General features: G+C 44.9%; 1 protein-coding gene across 8 annotated transcripts in view; it reads right to left on the bottom strand.

Annotated features, from left to right (window-relative positions):
* Positions 1-27,248, bottom strand: part of RGS6 (regulator of G protein signaling 6) — a 276,484-nt gene that overhangs the window by 7,012 nt on the left and 242,224 nt on the right. For 5 of the 8 annotated variants that reach the window (XM_048308531.1, XM_048308536.1, XM_048308537.1 and 2 more), the window contains 3 exons: positions 21,804-21,893; positions 14,008-14,061; positions 3,516-6,663 (listed from right to left, as the gene is read on the bottom strand). In XM_048308531.1, coding sequence (XP_048164488.1) covers positions 6,430-6,663; positions 14,008-14,061; positions 21,804-21,893 — 378 coding nt within the window. In that variant the 3' untranslated portion in view covers positions 3,516-6,429. Of the gene's footprint in view, positions 1-2,250; positions 6,664-14,007; positions 14,062-21,803; positions 21,894-27,248 lie in introns of those variants that run through there. The other 3 variants (XR_007204599.1, XM_048308534.1, XM_048308535.1) reach the window with 3 other exon arrangements.

Below are 27,248 nucleotides of genomic sequence, written 5' to 3'. Positions count from 1 at the left end.
TTCAACCCAATGCAGGGCCAAGTGTCAGCCTTGCAGCATGGGTCTGAGTGATACAGGCAGGCTGGAGTTGGGTGGGATGCAGGTGTTTGGTCTGGGATTCTCCCATCTTAGACATCCTCGTTAAAATAAGGAGGATCAGGAAAAAACTGCATTTCATTAGGAAAACTGGCATCTCTTTTCTATTACTAAAATGAACAAGAAGGGAGCAAAACGTATTACAGGTGGAAAAGCTGGATGGGATCTGCAATCCATCTGCTGATATAAATCAACATAACTCAGTTGTTTTCACAGAAGTGCTGCTGATTTACACCAGTGGAGGGGCTGGCCCATGGTATCGCTGTTTCAGGTTTAGCCCTCCAGGGCTTCTAAGGCACAAAGCCCATCCTGAGACACAAAAGGTTTGCATCAGCTGGCTGAGAAAAGCCTAATTGCAGCACGCATGATGGTTCCTTTGGAAAGGGGCAGCGGCTCACTCCCCAGGCAGCCAGGACCCCCAGACAGTCCATTCAAACCTACCTGCCCCTGCTTGCCAAGAGGGTGTCCATGACCAAAGAGTCCAGGATGGCAACAGCATGCTTTAGTGTCATTGCTTAGTGTCCAGAAAAGAGGTGTCTGGGTAACCAGGAGAGGGTGGCCTGTGTCCACCTCAAGACAGCAGAGGTGAGATGGACCCCTGTATTTTTTGTGATCCCACAACCCTTCCCTGAGACTGGCATGGTGTGAGTGCCTGAGTCAGTCAAGTGAAAGGCTGCTCTGAGAAGGTGGAGCTGGCTGAAATAGTTCTTAATTGGGTACAATACATGCCAAAAAAGTTCAGGTCCAGGAGGGCATGTTGGGTCTCATCTACCACATGGAATGGATGGAATTCCCTTGGGGATATCTCTGACAGAGCAAGGATGTTTCAGGTTATTATGATGTGAAAGTTTGGCACAAACAACACCTAGTTTATTTAAAAACGTTCAACCAAAATAAATTGTTTCTTCCTTCCACGCGTCTTTGTTTAGCATTAAACCTGTGGCTGCCCCTACATTTCTACCTCTCCTTTCCCCACTGAAAGAGAATGTCAACAACAACTGCCATACTTCCAGGAGAAATTTCATCTAAGCTGTGCTGGCCGGGGACTTGGAAGTGTACCATCTCAAGCTCAGCACACTTCAGTGCTTCTTTTACTGTGTCACATGTATATGCTGAATAACTTAAGGCAAGATTAGAGTGGATGTGAGGAGTAAACTTTTTACATGGGGTCTAAAGCCTATAAAGAAATCCCTAGTCCTCCAGTCCCAAAATATTTGTCACTACTAATTAGGGTTACGACAATTAAAAGCCCAGACTGTTGTCACTCAAACAGCATAGCACAAGCAGTAGGGCATATGTTGTATGGCATATGTTGTGTGTCGTCTTGGATGCAAGGAAGGCTTCCTCTTCCCTCACATCCTGCAAGCAATTGAGCTGTTGCACAGCTTACAGGCAAGGATGACATGTAGCTTCACTGCATCTGGTAATGTCCAGTTCTCTCTATGCTGCTGAATGAATCTTTTTTTTTTTTTTTTTTTTTTTTTTTGCCCCTGAACAACCCCATGAAAGGAGCCATTTCTTAAAGGCAGTGTAAAATCTGAATTTGGAGTAACCTAAGGAAAACATCAGGGAATTCTTAATAAACCTAATGAAACTGTCTCCCAGAATATTACTTCCAAGTATGTGGCCATCCTACTGCTTGGCTATGTGTCAGGGAGAGGACTTGTGGACCATCAGGGCTCACTGAGGCCCAGTGAAATAAAGATTAACCTGTAGGTCACAGGAGATGCTTAGCATCTTTAGTGGCTGAGCCTTTGCTGAGCAGCTACTAAGCTAAAGTGTAAAATGCAATCAGCAATTATTTTAATGAAGCAAAATTCAGCAATTTAACATAGGGAAGAAGCCAAGAGGGAAAAAAAAGTGTCTGGGATTTGACACAAAAAAGGGACAGCACTCCTTTCAAACCTCCTGTATGAGCCACCAGAGTTTCCATCTTGCTCCTTGCTTTTATCTGCGAAAACCAGCACTTTGCACAGCTGGGAGAGAAGCAAAGAGTGGGAACTATCTTTTAAAAATAATGTTAAATGGAAAGTTTAGTTCTGTCCACTACCTGTGGCTTCACACAATGTTGATGTGCTCTGCCCAGCACAGCACAGTTCAGTATGTAGCATGCAGACATTCCTCACCCCCAGCATGCACAAGCCAGAACTCTCATGCGTGTTGTCAACAACTTACCTGAACATCCAGCTGGATTTATCCCATAAGGAGCTTTGGGGCTGCAGCAGTAGGGGAGAGGAGGGATAGCAGCACAGGCTCCCGTTTGTCGTGTCAGTACAGACCAAAGTGCTTTCACACTGACTGCTCACCTCCACGATTTCCACACATCAGCTTGGAGCTTTGTTTGCTACAGCTGGCCCCACCTCTTTCTTTTTACCCCTCCTTTGTGCTCGGGACTCTCCTTTTCCCAGTCTGCTGCTCAATTTGCTCCAACCAGAAGATCACCTTCCTGCAGGAGAAGTCATCTCCTGGGAAGCACTGTTGCCCCCATCCCCCTTTGCAGACAGCTGGGGCTGGTCTGCATCTCCACTGGAGGTGAGCTAATCTTCCTTCCATCGCCTTGAATCTGAGGTTTTTCACATCATCACAGGGACTGCTCCATTCTCCTATCTTTTAGCTAACATACCACAAGAAATTTGGCAGTGGGCTGACAACATCCTGCAACCAAATTTTACTCCTGAAGAGATTGCCATGGCCCTTGCACTGCCAGCACTGTTTGGTTTTCAATGTTACATTACAATGCAGATCTTGGGGAAGCTTTATTTTGGTGCCATTTTGAAAATACTCTTTTTATTAGATTTTTTAAATTAAAATATACATTGTCAACAAAAGATAAACATAAATTAATGAAGTTAAATAAGAAACTGAATTAAAAACAAACAATACAGGAAAATTACTTAGTTCAACACAAACACAGACACATAACTATGAACTTAAGTAACATAAATTAACACACAAAATGTGGCAGACAGTACCACCAATTACACACTGACACAGACTGAAAACAGGAGCTGCAAAGTGGCTGTAGAGGGTAAGATGGGACCAGATACTCCCAGCATGCAGGATTCTCACCTGTTCTTGCCAGCACAGTCTCATAAGTTACCCCCAAACTCCTGCAGAGTGGGCCCCACTCTTCTTCTAAGGCTTGGCTGACAAGTTACCTGAGCTTCTTGCCATTCTTGCCCATCACAGTGAAGCTTGACCACCATGGGTTACATTCCCACATCTGATACTGCTTTTTTGCTCTTCTAGCTCATATCACTTAGGGGAACAGTTCAGAGCTTCAGTCCAATTAAAACCAGTATAATCTATTCCTATTTTAAGTTGTGAGGATTTCTTACACTTCCTAAATGAGGCATTGCACTTTGCTTGGAGAAATACCAGTACACCACTGCATATGGCACAAACCAGGACCTCCATATTCACCCACTCCTACCACAGCTTCATAATAGCTGCAGTCCTCCTCTACCATCCCACCAGAAGATCCTCTTCTGTTGTGGTGCAGTCTGGGCTCCTTGTAGCTGGGAGTGAGCCAATTCTGGCATTAGTTGAAGCTGTCCATGGACTGCAAATCCAGGATGTGTTTCTCCCTTTGACAAAAACCCAGGAAGACAGAGGAGCAGATGGATCACTGCAGCCAGTACACAATCGTGTAACAGGCTGTTTTTTCATGCCACCTCAGAAATGCCCTAACTGCATGTTGCTGGTCTGGCTCTTGGGCAGGGTGTGATTCTGTGGAAAGGACTCAGCCTGTTTGACAGCTTTCAGCATGACTGGGAACCAGATATGTAAATATCTCACACAGAGGAAAATGGAAGCACCACTGAAATATCAAATCTCTCTGGAGTATCAAAAAAAAACTGGCTGAAATCACAGCAGGGGCTAAGCACAGCCTCTCTCCCAAACACCTTGCTATGGTCATGGTTTAGGATCCGCAGTTAGACCTGTCTGTAGTGAGAAGTTACCAGCTTTTATCTTCCAGAGGTTGTGTGTGGCTCTAATAAAATACATGAAATTAATAGTAGGTGTATTCTGAACTCTGTATAGTGCCTTTCATCCAGAAGGGTTCCCAAGCACTTCACAAATGGTATGCACAAAGATCACTCACCCACTTTGCCCTCGCAGGGGCAAAAGGAAGCTGCCATCCTGCACCAGCAGCACTACACAGCAGTGCTTTTAGGAAGGAGTGAAGGATAACTTACTGACTAGAAACAATGAACACACTTACCCTTTAAAGGAGCCCCTGTATATAGAGCAGACTGTGCAGCTCACGTGTGACACCTGCAACCTACCCCCTACCAAAGCAGGTAAGGTACCACGATGATCCCAAGAGCAGACGTGGTGCAGTGGCGAGTCAGTGCGTGCGGCGTGCAGGCCATGCACCCGGGCCTCTGCAGCCCCAGCTGTGGACACTGGCTGGCTGTCACAGTAAGGGAACAATCACATGGCACCCTGCAAACATGGGCTGCATCCCCTTTGTGCTTTGGGTACATTCTGATGCTTCCCATCACCTAAGTAATGCAAGTTCCTTTTCTCAGTAAAAGCCAGTGTAATGATTGGAGTGAAGTAAGCACATTTTCCTTTAAAGTAAAATATCTTCCAAAGATAAAAATAACCCTTTTCCCAGATGTCTTTTCTTGATGCCAAATCGAAGAAACTTTGGAATCCATTCCTGTATCCCTTCCCTTCTAGCTGTCTGTTCTGATAGCCACTTTACCAGCATGTCAGTGTATCATCTTTTTATACCTTCCACTTTTTCAACTACTATTCTCTACCAATAACAGCTTAAACCTTTGTCATTATTGCGGGTTGTGAATACTTTCCATATCCTCAAATGTTGTGATCTATTTACCCAAGCTGGTAGAGCTGGGAAAGTGAAAAAGTGGGAATGCTGGTAAATATATGACAGCTTTATGAGATTATCAAGAAACCAGTTAAAAAGAGGACATCAGGCAGCAATTCTTTCTCCAGCCTTACACCTTCTTCACTGCTTTCATGGTTACTATTTATAGGACATCACAGTGACACAGCTGTGCAAAACATCACACAGTTCACCTGAGAAAGATAAGATTCCATCAACACATTTCACATGTGTGACACCATACTCAAGAATTAAGGAGTGAGTTTGACTTGAACTCTGATCCAACAGTATGCAAACCAAGAAGACATAAAAACCAGCATGAGGCAGTAGCAGTGGCCAAGGAGTGAAGCTCAGCATCAAGAAGATGGGGAAGCAGCAGTAGGGAAAAACAAAAGTGACAACATGGAGCTGGGAGACAGCTGAGAACATCAAGGAAGGGACAGCCAGTCAAGGCAGAAACAAAGGCTTTCATACCTGTATAATGCAAGAGAGCAGATACATATGGAACTGAAATGAAACATGCAACTGTGGATTTCTCTGGGCACTGAACTGGGATGCATTTACATCCTGAGACAAGAATTGTTCAGTATGAAATTACCGAAAGATACCAGAAAACTAAAGCAAAGGAAATGCTACCATGATAATGCCAGTTTTCATCACTGCAAGGAGGAGGAGGGTATTTTAGGCTCCAGACAGAAAGCATCTTGGGCATGGAGCATGATAAATACATTGAATACAAGATCTCCAGTCATTCTTATTTCTGGAAGAGTTATCCTTGCATGAGAAATCGAGGTGGAGCACTGGCTCCACAGCCATTTAGGATGTCATGTGGGACTTTGTCTACAATGCTTCTGGATGAGAATACAAAATCACTAGGCTGGTGCTGCTAACACAAGCAGCTCCTGCTTCCCAGCTTCTCCTTCTGCCTGTGGCACCTCTGCCTGCTATGGTTAGTGAAGCTGGGCCAGTCTGTCGATCCAGTTATTACCCTGTGCCTGGGAACTGAGACAATCTTCAGTTTTCACTGACTTGCTGTACAAAATGCTCCATCTAAAATGTCCAGGATTATTTGAAGAAGGGTCATTTGAAAACTTTCATTCTTGTGTCCTTAACCTACAGTCTGCTTCCCACACAGCTCGAACACAGACCCTCTCATCCTTCACCTTTCTTCCAGCACTGTGTTGAATTTACCACTTGGAAAAGCTTCCTGTTTCTTCATACCTGACTCCCTGATACATTTCACACATCTCTCCTCTGTATCTGATGTCTCCTGGTATACTAACTTTGAAATAAATATCCCAAGTCTTTTAGTCTCACTACATACTCACATTTCCTCCAGGACTTAGCAGGAGCGCTGGTTTTCCTGTTAAGTATTGCACTCTTTACAGATTGCAATATGAAAGATAAAGCACAGCCTGCAGTGTATCACATGCAAACTGCAGGCACCCACAGCAGGCCTGTGCACATCACACCTCTGTATACATTGCACTGGACCACTATGGCTTCAAGGAGGCAGGGAAAACACAGGAAAAGCGTTTCCCACAGACTCCAACATCCAGCCAGAAATCTGGCATTTGCATCTTTGCCTTCCTCAGTCCTGTGGAGCACTCTCTGGCTGATGCTGGTTTTGTCTGGAGCTGACAGGTCCTTCCATCACTTGGGCTGAGTTTCACAAGGGGCCCTGGACAGCAAACGCCTTTTGCTTCTCCCAGGTTGTGCAACTCTTCTCCCTGTCCTCCGGCAGTGTAAGAGACACACAAGAGATTCTTTGCTTTCTTCATGTAAAGACCCTTTTCCAGTCCAGGAACCTAATGCTTAACAGTGTTCCACAACAGTCAGTTCAGCCAGAATTTGTAAAAATTCTGCCTAAAGAACAGATCACTACTCTGGCCACTATCTTGTCCTTTAAAGCACAAAGACGGAGACCTCTTATCCCCCCAAAAGTGGTACGTGTGTGGGGAGTGCCTTTTGTTCTTAAAGAAATACCAGCTGGGGATAAAATCCAGAGGTCTCAGCACTGAGTCACCACTTGGATACTGAGTCAGAAATTTTAACACCTGTTTTCTTCCAGGGAAAATTCCTTCCCTGGAATACAGTCATTTTAGGAAAGTTTGAATTCAAGTTTGGGTATCATGGCCCAGACTTATCTAAGTTACCTGCTCAGACTGGTATCCATAGGTTTAATCCCTGACTGTTATTGCTGGAGTACCCATTGCTGCTTTTAGAGATAAAGCTCAAGATGCAACAAAGAACCCCCCTCCTGTTTCCTCCTTTATTAAATGCAAATGGCTACCAGTGCAAGTTAGGCAGAGACTTGGTGGCTTCCTCTGTGAGACAAAAAGCAGCAGTAGTTCCCCTAAATGTACTCATTAAAATATATTTTCCTTCTACTCTTGGCCCTGAAGGATCATCTCAGCTTATGAGAACTAAGCTCCTGTCTATCTGATTATTAAATAATTTCTAAAGCAGATGGGAAACTACAGTGGTTTAAACAGCTAGGCTGAGACTGCAGGGCTAAAAATAGTATAGCAGGCTCCTTTTAATTAGTAAGATGATGAAATATGACAGAAGAGAGAGATGTAGATGTATGGATTTGTGTGTATGTGTGTCTTTAAAATTAAGTTATTACCTCAATACTAGGTATTATTTATAACATATATGATACATGGTGTCTGATTTTTATGATGCCATTTATCTTCACTTGGGAGAGAAGACAGGCTAACTCTGCTTTCATAATGTCAATCCTTGTTGTATTCAAAAGGAGAATTGTAGTAAGATAAACCTGCCACCACGTGCAGTGCCATCCTTTTTTAAATGAGGTGGATTAGTAAGTGCTCCAAAGCAATAGACTGTCAGTTCTACAAGTCCGTGACATCGACTGTTCCCCAGGGCGTCCTGGAGAGCATGGAAGAGCCAGCCTAGCTTTATACCTGTGATTCCAGAAGAGCACAGGAGCCTGGCATAGGGCCAAAGGGGTCAGGTACTGTGATGTTTATCCTACCACTGTGCCGCCTATGTATTTTTGAGGACTCTTCAAAACCTGAAGAGAGAAGAAAAGACATCTGCCACCCCTTTTCTCCAGCAGTGCTGGGCTGCACGTGCCCTGAGAGTGTTCTGCTCCACCATGCAGATGTGGCCCTTTGATGCTCACCAGATGACTGATGACCATGTTTTGTCCTGGAACCAAAAAACTGCCATGAAACACATGGACATCACAGCTGTAGACTTCTGTCAGGTGAGTTGAGGAGGCTGAGGATGCCTGGCCTGCTGGGGGCTGGATCAGACAGATGTTCCGTCACTCCAAGGGGAACCCAGACAGGCACTGCAAACCATGCCCTTTGGTACAGAAGGACCTGACCACAGTGGGCACAACCCCCTTTTGGCTATTGCACTAAGGTATCAGCTAATACTTTGTAAGGACCTGGAAGCAAAAAGTGAACCATCACCATGGTGAAAACTGCCCTGTCAAAATCTTGCTGTTAGTGTCGTGCTTAATGTGGACCAGAAAGCACCTGGCTTTCAGAAAGATTTGGTGCAAAAACTGGGTGCATTTGTTAGTCATGAGATGCCTTCTGTTGCTCAAAAGTATCCAGCCGAGGAAGACAAGACAGTGGGTCTTGAAGGAATTGAAGACTGGTATAAAAAAATATGTAAAGCCCTGTTCTTTCTTATTCCCCATTGATCCACGTGAAGGTGGAAAGCCTCTGGCTGGCTAGCAGAACTCCATGGTGTCTTGCTGAAGTGTGTCAAATGGTCTGGAGCTAACCCCTGTCTCCTGAGTTATAACTCTCAGATGAGCAGGAGCCCTGTGGGTAAGATGACTTCCACTTGTTCCAAGTCTGTGCTCTCAAAGCCAAGTGTACCGCTTTCCACCCAGTGCAGAGGACCAATTTGGAAGCACTGAAAGATTTTTCAGGGGTGGGGCTTAATCCAAGTAAGAGACAAAAAGCCTGCAATACTCTTCCCAGTTTGTCAACACAAACCTTTACTGTTTCTCTTTCAGAAGTGTTGTATTTTCTCCTGTCTTTGTCAATCAACAGATAGTGAGACCCAAGCAACCAGAACAGGCAAACTTAGAGAGTCTGGTTTTTTTTCACTCAGATGAAGACTCACTGTCTAAGAAGCTGGGCATGTCTGGCCTCCTGGCTACAAGTCAGCATTCTCTGATATGGAAAGCAACACTGTAAGTACAGTATTTTGAGCAAGGAAGGGATCATGAACCTCTACCTCCATGCTCCTGCTCTGGCTCTATGCCACCTGCAATGTTAGTGGAACAAAGTTCTCCAAATCTGAGTACAATGATGTAAAAGGAAGGGCTCTAGAAGAAAGGGGGTCCAAGAGAGCTGGTCAATATTCAAGCATCACTTCTTCCAAGCTCAAGACCAGTGTATCACCATGTGCAAAAAATCAAGCAAAGGGGGCAGAAGATCCCTTTGGATGAGCAGGGAGCTTCAAGCAAATCCCAAAGAGATTCTGGGATGTAGAAAAAGGAACAGGCCACATGGGAGGACTAAAGGAACAGTCAGAGTATGTAGGGATGTGACAAAGAAGGCCAAGGTCCATTTGGAATTAAGTATGGCAAGGGATATCAGGACAGCAAGAAGGGTTTCTACAAGTACATCACCAGCAAAACGAAAATTTGGGAAAATGTGGGGCTGCTACTGAATCAGATAAATGTCCTGGTGACAGAAGACACAGAGAAGGCCTGGCCAATTACTGAATGTGTCAGTTTTTAATGCTGAGGTTGGGAATCCCAGACCTTGGAGGTAAGAGAGGAAGGCTGGAGAAAGGAAGACTTCCCCTTGGACACAGAGGGCTGGGTTAGAGATTGGCTAGGCAGACCTATGTGCCATAAATCCATGGGCCCTGATGGGATATACCCAGAGGTGCCTAGGGAGCTGGCAGATGTTGCTGCTAAGGTACTCTCTATCACCTTTGAAAAGTCATGGAGAACAGGAGAGGCACCCGATGAGTGGACGAAAGCCAATGTTACTCTCATCTTCAAAAAGGGCAAGGAGGAGAACCTGGGAAACTACTGGCTGGTCAGCTCCACCCCAGGAAAGGTGATGGAACAGATAATTCTGGAGGTCATGACCAAGCATGTAAAAGAAAAGGTGGTCACCAGGAGTAGTCAGCATGGATTCACCAAGGGGAAATCATGCTGACCAATCTGATAGACTTCCATGATGGCATGGCAGGATGGGTCAATGAGGGGAGAACGGTGGGTGTTATCTGCTTTGACTCCAGCAAGGCTTTTGACAGTGTCTCACATTACATCCTCATAGGTAAGCTCAGGAAATGTGGGTTGGATAAATGGACGGTGAGGTGGACCAAGAACTGGCTGAATGGAAGAGCTCAAAGGGTCATGATCAGTGGAACAGAATCCAGTCGGAGGCCTGTAGACAGTGCTCCCTAGAGATCAATACTGGGTCCAATCTTATTCAACTTGCTTATCAATGACCTGGATGAAGGGACAGAATGCACCCAAAAACAGTTTGCTGATGATATGAAACGGGAGGAAGGGGCTGATACACCTGAAGCCTGTGCTGCCATTCAGCAGGGTCTTGACAGGCTGGAGAAAACTAATGAGGTTCAACAAAAACAAGTGTAGGGTCCTGTACCTGGGGAGGAATCAACCCAAGAATGAGCACAGGCTGGAGGCTGACCTGCTAGAGAGCAGCTCTGCAGAAAAGGACCAGGGAGTCTTGGTGGATGACAAGCTGACTATGAACTGTCAGTGTGTCCTTATAGCCAGGAGGGCAAATGGTATCCTGGGATGCATCAGGAAGAGTGTGGCCAGCAGGTTGAGGAGGGTGATCCCTCCTGAGGCCACATCTGGAGTGCTCTGTCTAGTTCTGGGCTTCTCAGTACAAGAAATACAAGGAGCTACTGGAGAGGGTCCAGTGGAGGGCCACAAAGATGACGAGGGGTCTGGAGCCTCTCTTATGAGGAGAAACTGTGGGACCTTGGCCTGTTTGATCTATAGAAGAGGAGACTGAGAGGGGATCACATCAATACATACAAATATCTCAAAGGTGGGTGCGAAGAGGATGGTGCCAGACTCTTCTCAGGGGTGCCCAGTGACAGGACAAGGAGAAATGGCCTTAAGCTGAAACACAAGAAGTTCTACCTCAACATGAAGAAGAACGGCTTTACATTGAGGGTGGCAAACACTGGAATAGGCTGCCCAGGGAGGCCATGGAATCTCCCTCTGGAGACAGTCCAAATCCACCTGGACACATTCCTGTGTAACTTGCTCTCCTGCTCCTTAGCAGGAGAATTGGACTAGGTGATCTCCAGAGGTCCCTTCCAACTGTAACAATTCTGTGATTTCCCAAAATGCTGGGTCACATGCTACAGCCAAATCTGAAAATTTCCCCAGGGGTCAACTGGTCCTCCCAGTGCCAAACAGAGCAGCACAGTCTAGAGATGGCCCAGATCCACAGGCAATTAGTAGTTCAGTCAATCTGGGAGACTACTTCATCTCAGTTATGGCTCTTTAAGGCAAATAAACTTTTAGCCCTTATTGTTTTTGAGATTTCTCTTTACAGCCATCACTGGAAATGTGACCTCATCTTAATCTGCTTCCAAAATAGGCTCAGTGCTCCTCCCTTGAGGGGAGACAAACTGGGGGTCTGTTCCAGCCAAACCTTAAGCATGCATTTAACTGTGCAGGGCCAGCTTGAACATGTGATCCTGTAATGAGCAACCACTAAAGCACAGTGGAGCCCTGGAAGTATGGACTGCTGAATTGCTCCACTCCTACACAGCTGGGGAGCTGCAGTGCATTTTGGAGAACTAGAGCATACAGAATTAACTTTGTCTTAATTCAGTCCCCTGAGTATGCCATAAAGTTCTCACTTTGGTAATGCTGTCCTCTGAGGACATGTCAATGTAGTGACTATTTTCTCATCTGATCGCAATCACAAACTGCCATAATGCAAAGTATAAAATATTCAGACCCTTCCTAGTTCTGGTAGCTACCATGCCATCAGAAGAGGAGATTTTATATCTGTATTAGGAGAAAGAAAATATTTACAGTATGCTAGCCAGTAAGACAAAAATGAACCACAGTGCCGACCAATCTACAATAATTTTCTTTACAGCTACTTACATTCTAATCATAGCATCCCAAACTGAGCTTGTCAAGTTACCCTTCAAATCAAATGCAAGAGAAAAATCCATCCTTGGCTATGCAACTATAAACCCAGCCAGTCTAGTAAAGTGAGAGTTACTCTTCCATGTACTTGGCAAATCTGGGAGCAGAATTTACCACTCGGTGTAAATATTTCTGCATAGTTTGTTTAAAAAAAAAAAAAATTCTTTCCTACTCCTCTCCCTGGCAGACTCTTAGAAAGTAGTAAATATGCAGATGGGCATAGTGATATATTTTGTATCAACATATTTTAAATGTGTGCATATGCATTAGCTATATAAATACATTCCCCAGGAAGTCTGCCAGTGGATGTACTACAAAGCTTTGTATGTTACATTTGGGTTTGCTTGCGCAGTAGCACAGCAGCGTCAGGAAGAACTGCTTTCGGCTTATTTGCTCTACAGCAGCTCACAGTTACCTGCACAGCTTCCTGTTTCTCTCAGTATATACAAAGGTGCTATATTTATATACCATGTGTGTATGTAGTGTACATATAAATATACATTTATACACACACATGCAAGAGTATCACAGACTCATAGAATGCTTTGGGTGGGAACCTTAAAGATCATCTAGTTCCAAGCCCCCTGTCACAGGCAGGGACACCTTTCACTAGACCAGGTTACTCAGAGCTCCATTCAGCCTGTCCTTGAACACCTCCTGGGATGAAGCATCTGCAGCTTCTCTGGGTAGCCTGTTCAGTGCCTCACCACCCTCACAGCAAAGATTTTTTCCTAATATCTAATCTAAACCTACTCTGTTTTAGTTTGAATTCATTCGCCCTTTTCCTCTCACTGTGCTCTTGTAAAAAGTCCCTCTTGTCTTTCTTGTAGGCTGCCTTCAGGTACTGGATGGCCACAATTAGGTAACATCAAAGTTTTCACTTTTCCAGATTGAACAAACCCAATTTTCTCAGCCTTTCCTTGTAGGAGAGGTACTCTATTCCTCTAATCAACTTTGTGGTCCTTCTCTGGATTTGGTCGATGTCTTTGCTGTCCTGGGGACTCTGGAGCTGCATGCAACACTCCAGGTGGGGTCTCATGAGAGCAGAGTAGAGGGGCAGAATCCCCTCTCATAACCTGTTGGTCACGCTGCTTTTGATGCAGTTCAAAACACAGCCTGTGCTGCCCAGTATCCCTGCTACTCCACTCGCAGTATCTGCCTCTGGTCCTGCCCCCTTCTCCCTGCTTTTCCTGTTCTGTAGAAAAATTGCTGCACAGACAGATCCCTGAAAGCAAGTGGGGCAAGCAGGTCTTGTCCAAGCTCTGGACAGACCAGCTGGAGGTTGGAGACTGATGAAGGACAAAAGACAGAGGACATCTGCCTGCTGCCCTTGAGGTCCCACTGTCCCCTTGTCTAAAAGGTTTAACAGTGTTATGTTTCTTGCTGTGACTGTGCTCCTTTTCCGGTACCAGTATCATGAACGAGGCAAGGAGTATCGCACATCACTATTTACATGAGCACTGACAGATGGGGGCAAGGAGGAAGTGGCTGCAGTGCTGTGGGTGGATATGTATGTGACACTATCATTATCCATGCACGATGGAACTGTACGGATACTGTTGCAATGGAGCTATGAGAACCATGCTCTTCTACTTCATTGTGCCAGGAAAAGCCACAACAAATACTGTAGTGGGAATGTAGCAAAACTTTGCATTTAATTCTAGACAAAAATCAATTTGCTTTTGCAATGATGATAAGCTAGAATGAGCATTATGCCATTTCTCCCCCCCTGCCCCCCCTCCCCCCCAGTCCCTTCTTTAGAGCTACTATTTAGATGAGCTACGGTATTAAGAGAGAAGCTGCAAAGATGCTAGCTGCAAAAATAAAGGATGAGATAAAAAGTCAAGCATCCACATTTCCCCAACTGAAAATGAAGTTCTGAGGAAAGGGAGGAGGGAAAAGAAAAGGAACTTACCACGCTGCGAGTGAACTTTTCTAGAGAAGTTCTACGACCTTGCTCATTCTCTGGCTTAACAGGGAACAAAAATAAGATAAAAATACAGAAAAAAACCCTTCAGCTTAAATGCAGTCTTTCAAAACAGCAGCAAAATATAAGGAAGCAGCAAGAAGAAAAAGTTGTAAAAAAATGTAAAAAGCAGAAATCAATGTTTGCAACAGCAAACATAAGAAATCAAAATGCCTTAAAGAATGAGAAAAATCTGTACTTTTACTCTCAGAGAAAGTCACTTTTCTCCTGTGAGTTTTTTGAATGGTTCATATATGTCTGTGCATTGCTGTGTCTTACAGCTCTTGGTATTGATTTCTTGTTCACTGAATTTTCCTTCTGTTGCTGTTCTAGCTGGGACGTCTGATTCTGGTTAACATCTGCCAAACAGCTATCGGAGGCTCCCAGCTACTTGTGTAGAGAGATGAAAAAAACCACAGTAGCTTTCACAGTATTAAAAAGCAATGTGTGAGTGAATACAGCACTGGAAGAAAACCACTGGACTCTTTGCCAGTGAACCTACACTCTTCTATTTATTCAAAGGGTAGAGGCATATTTCCAGTAAGTTTGGCTACAACAAAACACAAGACAGCATATGCATGTCTTTGCAAGGCAACAGAAAGATACAGGCCAGTTTGGGGCACTGAGTACGGGACTATTCATATGCAAGAAGACATTCAATTGCACTGTGAGAAGACAAGCATGTGCATCATGGCTTTATTAACATATCCCTGAGAAGGTTGCTCACTGCAGCACTTTGTTCATTTGGCATAAGGGAGATCTAATCGCCACTAACAAGGAAGAACTAAATAATTTATTGGCATATTTGCTGGAATATCTAAGAGAAAAAAATTGTTATAGAGAAGAGAGGAAACTCAATGATACAAAAGAAAGCTTATTGCAGTCAGAAAGCTGTGGGCACTGCTGATTTCCAGGAGAGACACTTATTTTAATGTGGTGAGCCAGCAAAATGGGGGTGGTAAGATGGAAGTAAAACTGCCATGAAGGGAATAAGGAGCTACATGTGAGGGAAAACCACAGTAATGATGGTGCATGACAGTGCACTGGAAATAAGCACTGCACTGGAGAGGCACATACCTGACATATCATCTATTGCAGATTCAGCTGCAGTAACAACCCCCAGGACAAAGCACCAGTGCAAAAATCAGATAGAGAAGACATAAAGAAGCCAAAACCATACCAGATAAATTGGATGAGAACTCGTGTAGCTGAGTCTAGGCAAAGCCTTTTGATTCTTCTGCATGTTTATCACAGCTTTCACACCTCTCTGATGTCTACAAGGTTAGTCTTAAGCATCCCATGGAAAGATGGGGCAGATCGTCCCTGCTGCATCACCAAAGATGAGATCAAAACATAAGGCTCTTTTAAGACAAGCAATATTCTTTATCCAGAAGAAAGAAACAAGCAACCTCCACACTTACAACCATTCGAGGAAGCCACAGCATCAGCTCTGATGTCCCAAAAGTGGTATCAAAAGTGAACACTAGAGGCGCATCATTTTAGCCCACACAGAGGATGGAGCCAAGCAATAAAGCAGCCTTCCCGGCTGGCAGGAAAACAGTAATGTACCCAGTCCAATGTTCCCCAAAGGAGTATTTAACACGCACTAACCCAAGAGTTAGTTGCCTCTCCTTGCATGTGAGAGGAGAGGAAAGGGGAAAGAAACATCAGCCTCAGTCCTTGGCTGAGTACTAGAGCCGTGCAAGTGCTCAGAGCGTCACAGATTCCCTCTTGGAAATAGCCTCAGAGGTGTCCCCACACGCCGAGGCAGCAGAGGTGACAGAGAGAAGCTGCATTCCTGCCACTTCAGCTGAACACGTACCAGTGAGCAGGACTGAGGACAGCAGGGCACTGGGCCTCTGCGTTGGTCTCCTGCACGGGTGGCAAGACCCACCAGCAGCCAAGTTAAAAACACAATTTCAGGAGAAGAAATACCTGAACAAAAGACTGAGTGTACTGCAAGGCTCCTTAGGGGAGTAAGGCACTCGAAGTCTGCAGCATCACATTGCTGCAGGCTGGAAAATCAGTGTCTGACCCAACTGCACTTTGAAGTGGAGCTCTGGTGTGCATTGGGGTCAAAGGAGAATGAGCTGCTATACTGGCCACACTGCACCCCTGCACTCACTGTCAAAATTTAGTGTCTGTTTTTTCTATTGGCAAGGTGATCCACCTTCCCACCCAGCAGAAAGGTAGGATGGTGGTCTTTAAAGATCATGAGCACCTTGCTGAGCTGCTGAGAGCTTGTCTGGCACAGGGGGCCCCACGCAAGGCTGTTTGCTGCCTACCACAGCTGAAGACGTGTGGGAAAGCAGCCACAGAGAGCACCGACAGTGTCTCACAGAAGCGCCTTGCAAAGCACGGTTTGCAGTCACTCTGCATATTTGGCATGGCGGTGGCAGGCTGGATGCGTGGAAAGCTCATCCCCATAGCATCCAGCTCTGAGTCAAACCTTGACATTTTCTAGTAAAATAAAAAGCAGCTGAGGCAGGCTGGCTGCAGAGTGATGAGCTTGCTTGAGCAGTTTGAATGTCCGTGGGTGTGGGTGCTGGCTGTACAGCTCGCTGGCGCTTCCTGTCTGCTTGCCCGTGTGGCTGGCAGCCTGCCGTGCAGGGAACGCCTGCCCACAGCTCTCCAGCACGGTGCTGAGCTGGGGAGGCTGCCTTGCACACTAGATGAAGGAAATTTAAAAATAACAAAGTGCAAAAAAAAAAAAAAAAAAAAAAAAAGAATAGAAAGACCGAGTCACACCTATCCCAGTCCTGGGAACAGACCTGAGGTGTGCACCCTGGAGCCATTCCTGCTGCAGCACCACAGCAGCCTTTGCCCAAACATACACTGTGTGTGCAAAGGGGCGAAGGCAGAGAAACTCATGTGCAAGCCAGGTCATGTAGTCCTCCCAGGTGCAAAAAATGCAATCTTCGTCAGTAAGTACACCAACAGACTCCATCAGCTAATGGCAAAGGACATATGCATTTGGATAAAATATGAAACAACCATCCTTACTGCAGATGAAAACCCTTCAGCCCAGGCAGATACATAAAAATAGAGCTCACCACATAGAAACCATTCACTAATTATTGACTAGCTTCTTCAAATTTTCCTTTTTTTTTTTTCTTGATTAATCATTTACCCAGCCATCCAAACTTTAAGTTCCTTTGTGTAGATTCTGCTTGAATGGAGATTAAGTAGAAGAAAACTTAACCAGCTGACACTGACTATTAAAAATAATTATGAGAAAATTGCTCAACATCTTTACAACATTCAAGGCAAGTCCTGCAACTGAATCAAACTGGCCATGTGTGCCCTGATGGGACTGAGAAGGAGGCATAATCTGCAATAGGAACCTTCCTGGACAATACAGAGCAGTTGGCACAGGGGGTCTGGTTAAAAGCAACGCTTCAAAAGGCGTGTGCTGAAAATGCAGCCTGTTCCTCATGGCATGAAGCTGTTAAGTATCCCCTTGCTGACACTTCTTGCCAGGGATCTGAAAAGGGATAGGGAAATACATACAGAAACTTGGTCTTCTGAACATAAGGTCTGCAAAATTCTCTACCTCCCTCCCTCCCTGAATTTATTTTGTTGGCTATTGAATCCTTTATTTTGGTATGAGACTTTGGGGTGTGAAGTGGGGTTTATTTTGAACTTTAACTTGGTGAAAAATAACGTGCTCCAGAGGGAATGGCATCAGATAAAAACAAAGGATAATAACATCCCTGACCCTGGGTGCAGAAAAGGCCAGGAGCAGGTCCTGGGCTTCTAAGGCAGTCACATCTACCTGTCCAAAGTGAGAAAGCAAAGGGCATGTACAGTGCCACCAAGTGGCCGGAGTATTTTGCATATATTGTGTGTTCATTTGAACAGGACCACGGTGAATTCACACTTCTCTGAACCAGGTGGAGAGCAAAACAATGCTCTAAACCAAGAAAATACCAACCTGCTCTTCCCTCAATGCCGCAGGGCTCACTCTCATAGCTTCACAGCCTGTCTGCACTACAGCTGTGGCTGCCTTTCCAGGATGCTTCCCTGCTTACGGGCAGGGCCGGATAGCAGGAAGCCACCCCATGCTAAACTGACACGAACACCAGCACCGTGACAGTTCAGCTGCCCCTTCAGCTAATGCAGAGATGCCAACCAATGTCACTGTTTCACCTTTACGGTGAGCAATGGAAAGTACCTCGAGGTCTTTTCTGTTCCTTTTGCTCCCTTCTCTCTCAAAAAAAATAACTAGCAGAGCACATGTCTGGCTGCTTCTTTACCATTAACAAAAGTTCCTGTGCGCTTGCATCCCCTTCCATGGTGCACTAACTAATCTGCACTGCTCTTTCCCCAGGGAATAAACCCCTGCTCTGCAGCCAAGTCACCCTGCCAAAATGCCTTCTTGCCTTGACTGAGGAGGTTCGTCACAGCACTTGTCCTGACAGGTGGATCACTGCTGTCTAAGGACATCCAGCCACCATTTTGGCTATTGCGGAGAAGGGCTGGAGGGCAGTGCAGCAGTGATTACCTGCTGTAAGGTACCCTGCAGCAAGGTGCACATTAGCAGAAACAGGAGCAGGTCAGTGCTTGACTCTGTGCAGCACCAGTGGGGCGTGTTGGGTAGATACACAAATAAAACACAGTGAGTCGCTCGGGGATCTCAGCACATCCAGCCCTTTGCTGCCGAGCCAGACGCTTTCAGCAGATCCGTGATTTCTACCTGCTGCAGAGGGGGTCTGGGAATGGAGGCCCAGAGCTCAAGTTGGGCTGGGCATATGGCCATTCCTCCTGAGGACAGGGCTGTGCTCTCACCCCTCCTCTTCTCCAGCTTGGCAGGGAGGAGGCCTTCTGTTCAAGGCAGAAGGCTACACCCAGTTTTTCCCCTCTGCAGCTCACTGCTTCCAATCACACCCTTGCTGGAGGCCAACCTCATGTTCCCTGCTGAGCACCATGAATCTGCAGGATTGAGGCCAATAATACTGTGGTTACTTGCAATAATGACATTGGGAAGAATGGGGGAAAAAACATCTAAAATGGATTAACAAAGTATGTATGTCTGGTCTGTACACAGCCTATGTCTGCTGTCTTGCATCAGTTAGTGGTGTGAACAATACGTTCCCCTCATAATTCTGTCATTGTATCTCAATCCTGACTCATAATTTCTTCTCCCTTCTTCCCCTCCATTACTGCACTCCCAGAGCAGGGAGGGGAAGCTCCCACATCTGTGGTTATCGTATGGTGTGGAAGAAGGTAACTCTTCAAATTTACAGTATTTTACAAATACCAGAAATGTGAAGCATGTTTTGAAGCACTAATCAAGCTTTGGAATCTCTCTGCTGAGCAGGTCACTATCATCATTGCCCTTTGAAAAAGAGGAGGATATACGGCAGGCAAAATTGAACTTTTTTCCCCGAGCTCACACAAGAAGTTAAGTGGGGTAACCAGGGGAAGCATATGGATTTTATGGTTCCCAGTTCTGTACTCTAGCTACACAGTCTGCCTTTCCCTTTTTCCTGCCCTCTCAGTTTGCCATAACCCAGTGCTGGAGGGCAAAAGATCCCAAATAACACAAATTTACCCACAAAACATTAATGTGGGAATCTGAAGCCATAGTTCATTTGCTTAGCGCAAGCAACTCTTTTACCCCACGTCCATCATGCTGTGCTTCTGACAGAACTTATTTTCAGTAATGAAAGTAAGCTATGTCATATCAGTGTGGTATACAAGCCATGTGAGGATAATGACTTTGGGGAAAGACATGCCTCAGAGAGATGTACTTGTCACAACTTAAAGAACTGCAGTGAATTTCTATTCACATCATTGTATCCAGGACTTTGTTTGCCAGCTCTAAACCAAATCCTCCATCTATGCAGGCTCTGATATGCTACTGCATTCCTCTTTTCCTCCCTTGCTTTCCAGCTATTTAGAGGAATTTTAAAAGGATGCCTCTCAAAGCTTCACCAAAGGTCCTAAAGATTGGACCATGTAGCTCAGCCTATAGAAATGTCACATTCTTTCTATCATCATCTCTGTACCTACACTGTTTCCAAAACATTCACTTGCACAACACAATGCAATGTGGTTGCAAAGAGCCTTACAGACTCTGGAGCAGCACCAACTCCCCTCCTGCATAATGTGAAGCTGATCAACAGCGCATCTGCGCAGATCTACTCCTGCCTTTTTTGTGCCTTCATATGTTTACTCATGCACCCACAGCTCTTTCTTAAAGAAACTTGATTCTTACTTTCACGGCTGTGTTAACATGACACCAAAACCTGCTCCTGCGGCAGTTTGCAAGGGGATGAGGATGTCATGCTGACACATCCAGGGCTTGATCTGACAGCAAACAAGGATTGCAAAAAAATAAACCTTTGGTTTGAATGAGTTTAGCTGGGAGGAGAAAGCTCTCCTGTCTTTCAAGCACATGAACTCCCATGTGTTCAATGGAGACTGCGGGGTAGAGGGGGACCATAAGCTGCTGGGGGTAGGGAGATGGCAGAGGCTTTTATGGTTTATACCATCAGAAAACTTTGCCTCGCACCTCCTTCATTTCCCAGCCTCTGAACTAAGTCAGGTCTAACCCTTCTAAATGTAAGCAGCACTGGTTTATGCTGTCACAGACGAGACATTTTGAAACAGAAGACTGACTGCTGCCCTCCACTACCTTTCCCTAATCCACCTGCCAGTAGTCTCAGGCACAGCAGACAGAGGGGCTTGTCTCCTTTTGTCACCATATGCATGCTTTTAAGGCACACAATGACAATCAGGACAAAAATACCACTGGGATTTCATTGTATTGTGCCGATGCAATGTAATTTGGCAGCACACAGAGAATGCAGCAGAAAAACAGCAGGGAAGATGGTGATGGGAAACCACATGCTCAGGCTGCAGCAGTCAGGAGTCAGTTTATGTACAGTCCTGGGAGTCAAATGCAAGTGAGACATATACATATGTACATGGCATGCACATGCACACAGACACACACAGAGAGCTATGGGAATTAGTCAGGAGTTGCAGGAAGCATTTGAGCACAGCCACAAATGCAGAAATCAGTAGCTTATCTCCTAGACCCCTTGGAAAGAAGGGACTCGGGGACAGGAGCTGTAACTCTATGTAACCACTCCTTTGCTACCCTGATCTGGAGCCTCCTGACAGAATCATGGTGCTGGCAGAGCTCATGCAGATACCAAAAATGCTAAGAAGAGCTTGAACCCAGATTTCCTGTGAGAGTGGCTGGAATTCTTGATTACTACATGCATTACAATTATTTCCTATCTCCGAGGAAAAGGAAACATCTCTGGGGAGGCAAAAGCAAGGGAAAGGAGAATGGGAATTGCTGCAGGGGGATCTCTAGGTAAGGCATCCAAAGGGAATATCACATGGTGAGACTAGGGAGGTGAAAACCTCAACAGGTGAATTTTGCACCAGTAATGAATAGACTGATGGGTTCTGCTTCTCATATCACACACCGTTCTTCCATGAGAAGGAGGCAATACAATTTGTATTGTCTGCACTGAGTTTGGGAGACAACTGTGCAAGACAAACACCTTTCCGTATTACTTTTACCTTGGGTCACCATGTTTCCCCCAAAACTCATGCTGAAGCTGTGCACAAGGATGCCATGCCCCCAGTGAAGATGACAAAAGTGCTCATTCCCTTCTTAAAGGAAAAAAAAAGGAAACAATATTTTCACTTTCACACTAGCAGCAAGCAGCAGGCGAGAATCAAGAGGTGCTAAGAGATGCAGGCATGTCCTTTCCAACAGATACCTTCTTCTTCGCCAGCAGCAAGTCCTGGTAAGCATTCGAACGCAGAAAGCGCGCGTAGCTGTCACTCTTCATCAGCTTGTAAATGTGCTCCTGTGGGACGGCGGGAAACGAGAGAAAGAGAATTGTTATCAAACCTCATTTAGACATCACAGGGACTTAAAACACAGAGAATGGGAAGGAAGAGAGACTGATCAGAGTTCTAATTAAGTCTGCTATTACTGATTATCTGTGTTGTGGTAGTGTACATGAGGTCCATCCTGGGGCAGGACCCTGCTGTGTCTGGGGCTGTACGAACACAAAAGAGATGGCCCTCACCCCAAAGGCGGGCATATATTATTCACTCATCAGGATTGTTCTGCAAAGATTGCAACTCTCTGATGTCCCCAGATTATAAGAAAGTGCCTACCCTGGAAAGAAGAAATAAAAACCAGAAATTGTCTCATAGATTAGGTTTCGTTTTACCACTTACAGATACTGAAACAATCACCCAGCATTCCCCTCCTGTTCATGGAGGGGAACTGATACTTGGACACATTTTATGTCCACTTTAGACATGCACTCAAGCAAGCCAACATGTTAGTGTCCTGAAAAAGCCCTTATCTGTGGTGACTGTTCAGGAAGTTATATGACTAGCTCAGATGTGGATGGCTACATCATACGTATAAAGTTACATTGGATGAGTCTCTCTCTTGTATGTACTGTTACCAGTTTGCTCTGAGAGCACTTACTATGTGTATCTTCAAACTTACAAAGTAGTGTTTCATTGCAGCAGAACTTACTACATACCATTTTCTATTTCCTTGCTAAGCTTTACTTTCCTGCTGAGAATCCCCTAACACAGTCAGCTTTTCTCCTAGTTATCCCTGGATTTACAAAAGATATTATCCCAAGCACCACGAAAATCAAATCAAAATACTTTGACCAAATAATGACTGAGAACACACTAAAGGAGCTCAAGAGGAAAACAGGCACCTTGGACCTTTCTTTTAGACTTTGCCCAAGGAAGCACTTTTATAGAGTTAATGAGTAGTTTTATCTATAGTTAATTATACAATGTGAAATGTTCTCTCCTGCCCTAAAGCCATTGTACATGAAACTTTAGAAGAGCCAAACCAGACAGAAGTCGCATAGCTTATTTCAGTGTGTTAACAAGCCAAGCAGAATTCCCTTATCTTCACCATCATGGGTAATTAGCAATGACCCGTCTATACACAGAAGAACTGCTTAATTCAGCTTTCTTACACTATTTGGTGTAGTCTGATGAAGGCCACCGGTTTTTCTTTGACACAGCATAAATGTATCCTTTGAGCTACATCCTAGTGTGGAACAATTTTTACTGGTTAATTTCCATACTTGCTTTTATTCTTGACAGATCCTCATTTGTGCAGCTCTACCTATCCAGAGGACAGCACAAGATTTTGCAACAGAACTGTTCATATAAAGCCATTTAGCAATGGCCACCCTTCTTGCTTCAGAAAAAACACATGGGAGGGCACAGTTTCATATTCCTCATGTACAGCATTGCCATAAGAATTGACATCCAGCTGTGGGACATTTGTTCTATTTATGCAGGACAGAATGAGCCAAGGACGCCTTAAGACAAGAAGAGGGAAAATAATGCACATCATGGATATGATTCTCTCGTGTGAATAAGGATTTTCGACATCAGTTCTCTCTTAAATACTTCAATTAGCATAAACTCAGGACTCAGTTGATTTAAACCCAACCACACCTCAATCAGTTCACCTGTGCTGCTACCTCTTAAAGTTTCCAAGAAGACTCCACGTCCTCCTAATGAGTGCTTCGTAACTACCTGGTAAACAAACCCACCTAACTGGTGCTTTTCCAGGACCATGAGGAGACTAATGAGTAAGTGGGCACCTTGTAGCCCATCAACAGCCCATCAAAGGCCTGAGGGATCTCCAGAGCCTTCATTCTCTTAGTGGTCCTCTTTGCAGCAGCCAATACATGCAGGGTGCTGGTGGGTGAGGTGCTGAGGTGGGCAGGAAGGTGCTGTGGCTGAGGCAACGTGGTGGCTGACAGGGATATTTATATTAACATTTTTCTAGATGTCATTAATTTTTTTACTGTCTTTGGGCTCCAAATGGTTTCTTTTACCTGTGGTCAGACAACTAGGTCTGGTCTGAAACATGATGATAACATTTTTGGAAAATAACATCCAGTTTTCATTGCCACACAATGAGGCAAAGGAGAACACATGAGACTGGCCATACGACCCACCTGCACGCCAGCGACAACTATCGTTCCTGCTCATGTCAAGACGACTTCATGTATTTGACCTTAAAACAATATAAACTCAATATTTGGCGGTCAGAAGCAGAAAAAATTGCTTTGATCCTGAGATGAAATAAACCACAAGCTGACTTCTTAACTGAATCCCTTCCCTGCAATAGGACTATTGCACAGCCACCGCCCTGATGCCACTGCAGTAGCTAATTGGTATGAAGCATTTTCTCTGCTTTTCACATCTTGGAATCACTAAACAGCAACACCACTACCTTTCAGCTGTTCACCAAAGATATAATCAAACAGGGAATAACTATTCCTAGGCTTTGAATGCTAATGAAGAAAGAAGGTTGGGCATAGGAAAAGGAGGGACATGCATAGCTTCAGAAGCAAACTTTACTTTTTAATTGTAAGAATTCAAAGGGCTTGCTTTCAAGAAGCTCTGGACTGAAGGCATGAATGATACACTAGTAATTTATTTTACAACACTGCATTTCTGAAGCACCTACTGGAAGTCTGAGCCAGTTGCTCAGATCAGCAAAGACTGCCTTCCAATTTGCAACAGTAGAGGACAGCTTGCATTGCTAGAGTCAAAATCCCCACTGAGACTGCACCATGAATATTTCTGCTAAAATTGTGGCTGCGGTGTGTGTCTGGCCCACTTACACAACAAATCTCGCTGCAGGACAGGAAACGCCAGTGGCTGGGACATTTGTTTTGATCTTTAGCCTACTCTGTTTTTTGCCACCAAGCTATTTTCTCTTATGCTTTCCAGAATCTGCAACTTCCTAGGGAGAACCTACAGCTAGCGTTTAGCAGCTCCTCATTTCCGAAATACACTGAAAGCTACTGGAGGTCTAACAACTGACTATATTCTTTTGTGGAAACCTGAGTAATAGGCAGAGGTGTGGACTTGGATTTAGCTGCTCTATGCAACTTGTGCAAATTGTCTTGTCCTTCTCTGTCACAGATTTTTAGCTTACTTTGGATCATTGCAACCCACTGGTCTCTCACTTTTTATTTTACTGAGCAGCTATTTTTTTCCACCTTTTTGTCACATGGTGGGGAGAAAGGACACCCACATTAAAGGCTGAAATCTCCCAGTGCAATGGACTTTATGAACATGCACAATCTCCCTGACATACCTGACAGTGCTGGTAAGAAATTTGAGCCTTTCCATCCTTATACTGAGATAATTCTCCTTTTTGTTAAGTTGCTTATTACAGGGTAATGAGCTCACTACTGCTGGTTCCCTAAATACAAAAAGTAAATGCACTACCCATGTAATTTTTAACTATGCAGCTGCAGCTCTGGGCATTCCAGTCTCTTGCACTGTGAGTAGTCTGTCCAGAATTATCACTGCAACACTTCTTTACAAGTGCCATGGGAAGTTCCTGTGCCCTATCTGCACAAGAGCAGGAGAACCATTTCATCTAGGCAGTGCAGCCTCTCCCAGCTATTGCTGTGTGCTACTTCCCAAGCATGGCTCAGTCTCAGCTCCCTGTTCCAGTCCTAAGACAGCAATTCTTTAGGGAGTTACATTGCAAACCCGAGGATTGAAAACAATCATCTAACAAAATTGCCCAAGTGATCTATTAAACCATTAAACAAGGTAGCTTATAAAACCAGATAAAAGGCAGGAAAAAAAAGTCTTTCAAGATTTGGCCAGCAGTTGACAGGCATCATGTGTCCCACTGGTCTCCCCTGCAGCCTTGCCAGCTCTTTCTGAGCACCAAGCTGCCATCTCAGGCCACTGCAGTAGCAGCTGCAAGTGGAGACACGGACTGACTTGACAAGTGTGAGGGAGCCCTGGCAACCTGGTGTTTTGAGCTGACCAGTCACTCAGTCCCTCACACAGCATGCTGTTGATCAGTGCTGGCTGTACTGATGCTCCCCTGTGACGATGGATGCACATTGGGAAATGTCAGTCTAACATGGAGGGTGACACAAGAACCTGCTTTTGTAAGTGCAGTGGATTTCATCTCCAGGAAGCAAACAATTCCCTTACAAGACTCCTGCAAGCAGTGCAGGTTTGCTATCAAACGCCCTCATTACTGTTGTTTCCCATTTCTTGAACCAAGGCAACAGAGGCAATGAGATCTGCCTGCATCTTGTCGTGAGAAAAAGGCAGACCCTCTTTTGTGCTTATGCACCTGAATCACATCTCCTCCATCATGGGGAAAAATACACAGTGGTCCTGGGGGCTGTCCAGCTTCACTGAGCACACTCTCTGTACCTAGTCTTCTGTCACTAGAGTTACACTTCAGACAGCATAACCATTCCACTTGCCACAACCATTACACGAGATAAAGAAGAACAAACAGTACATTTAAAAGGGGGAAATGCCCCTTCTAGAAAAAAAGGAACCAATGAGCTAAATCACAAAAAAATTCTCTTTGACAACTATGTGAAATCAACAGGAGATCCCACCCCTGCGAGCTGACAGCTTAAGTGCAGGGAAATAAACCCTGATAAGGTTCAGCATCTCTTGGCTATTTTCCTTCCACAAGCTTTACCTTTCAAAAGAGATGAAGGACAGGCTTTGTAAATTATTCCTGACAAGAGGGGAAAGGGGGAGGAAAAAATAAGGAAAGTTTGCAATCCAGACGGGAATGTAGGAGGTGGCTGAGATAGCAGAAACCATTTCAAAGCTGCGCCTGCTTCAAATCGATGTGCTGCAATGTGATCTCAGGTCTCTCTTCCCCCTTGCAGTCAAAGCACAATGACCCTGAGGAGGGCACAGCTGCCAGATAAACAGGACCTTGGGAACACTCAAGAAAAATGTGGGAAAAAACCTGAATGATAAAAAAATAATAACCTCTGACTCACCCAAGGCACGTGGTAGATCCCAGGAATTATGTTCTCTGTTAAAAAGATTTCTTTTTAGCAGAAAACCTTGGTTCTCTCCTCTGATTTGTGTATATATGATAAGAGAAGAATTGCTGGCTAAACATCCATTCCTAATTCCACCAGTTTTTTACCCATCCTGATATTCTGTGACAGGCTTGGGATTTTTTTGGAGTTGTGAAGGCCAAGCACAACCTTCTCATGAACTCTGAACACCAGCTAGATTCCAGAAAGCCCTTAAATTTGAACTTGCTGATGGAAATTTTCCCCTGTTTGTGCCTAAACACAGCTGCAAACTTTAGATGATGGGGAATAAGGGGAAATGGCAGATTCTTTGCTCCCTCCAAGCAC

The sequence above is a fragment of the Corvus hawaiiensis genome, chromosome 6 (assembly GCF_020740725.1).
Source record: "Corvus hawaiiensis isolate bCorHaw1 chromosome 6, bCorHaw1.pri.cur, whole genome shotgun sequence".
In the NCBI taxonomy this organism is placed as follows: domain Eukaryota; kingdom Metazoa; phylum Chordata; class Aves; order Passeriformes; family Corvidae; genus Corvus; species Corvus hawaiiensis.
Note: the sequence above shows the minus strand (reverse complement) of the source record. Positions and strands in the feature narration are given on the sequence as shown.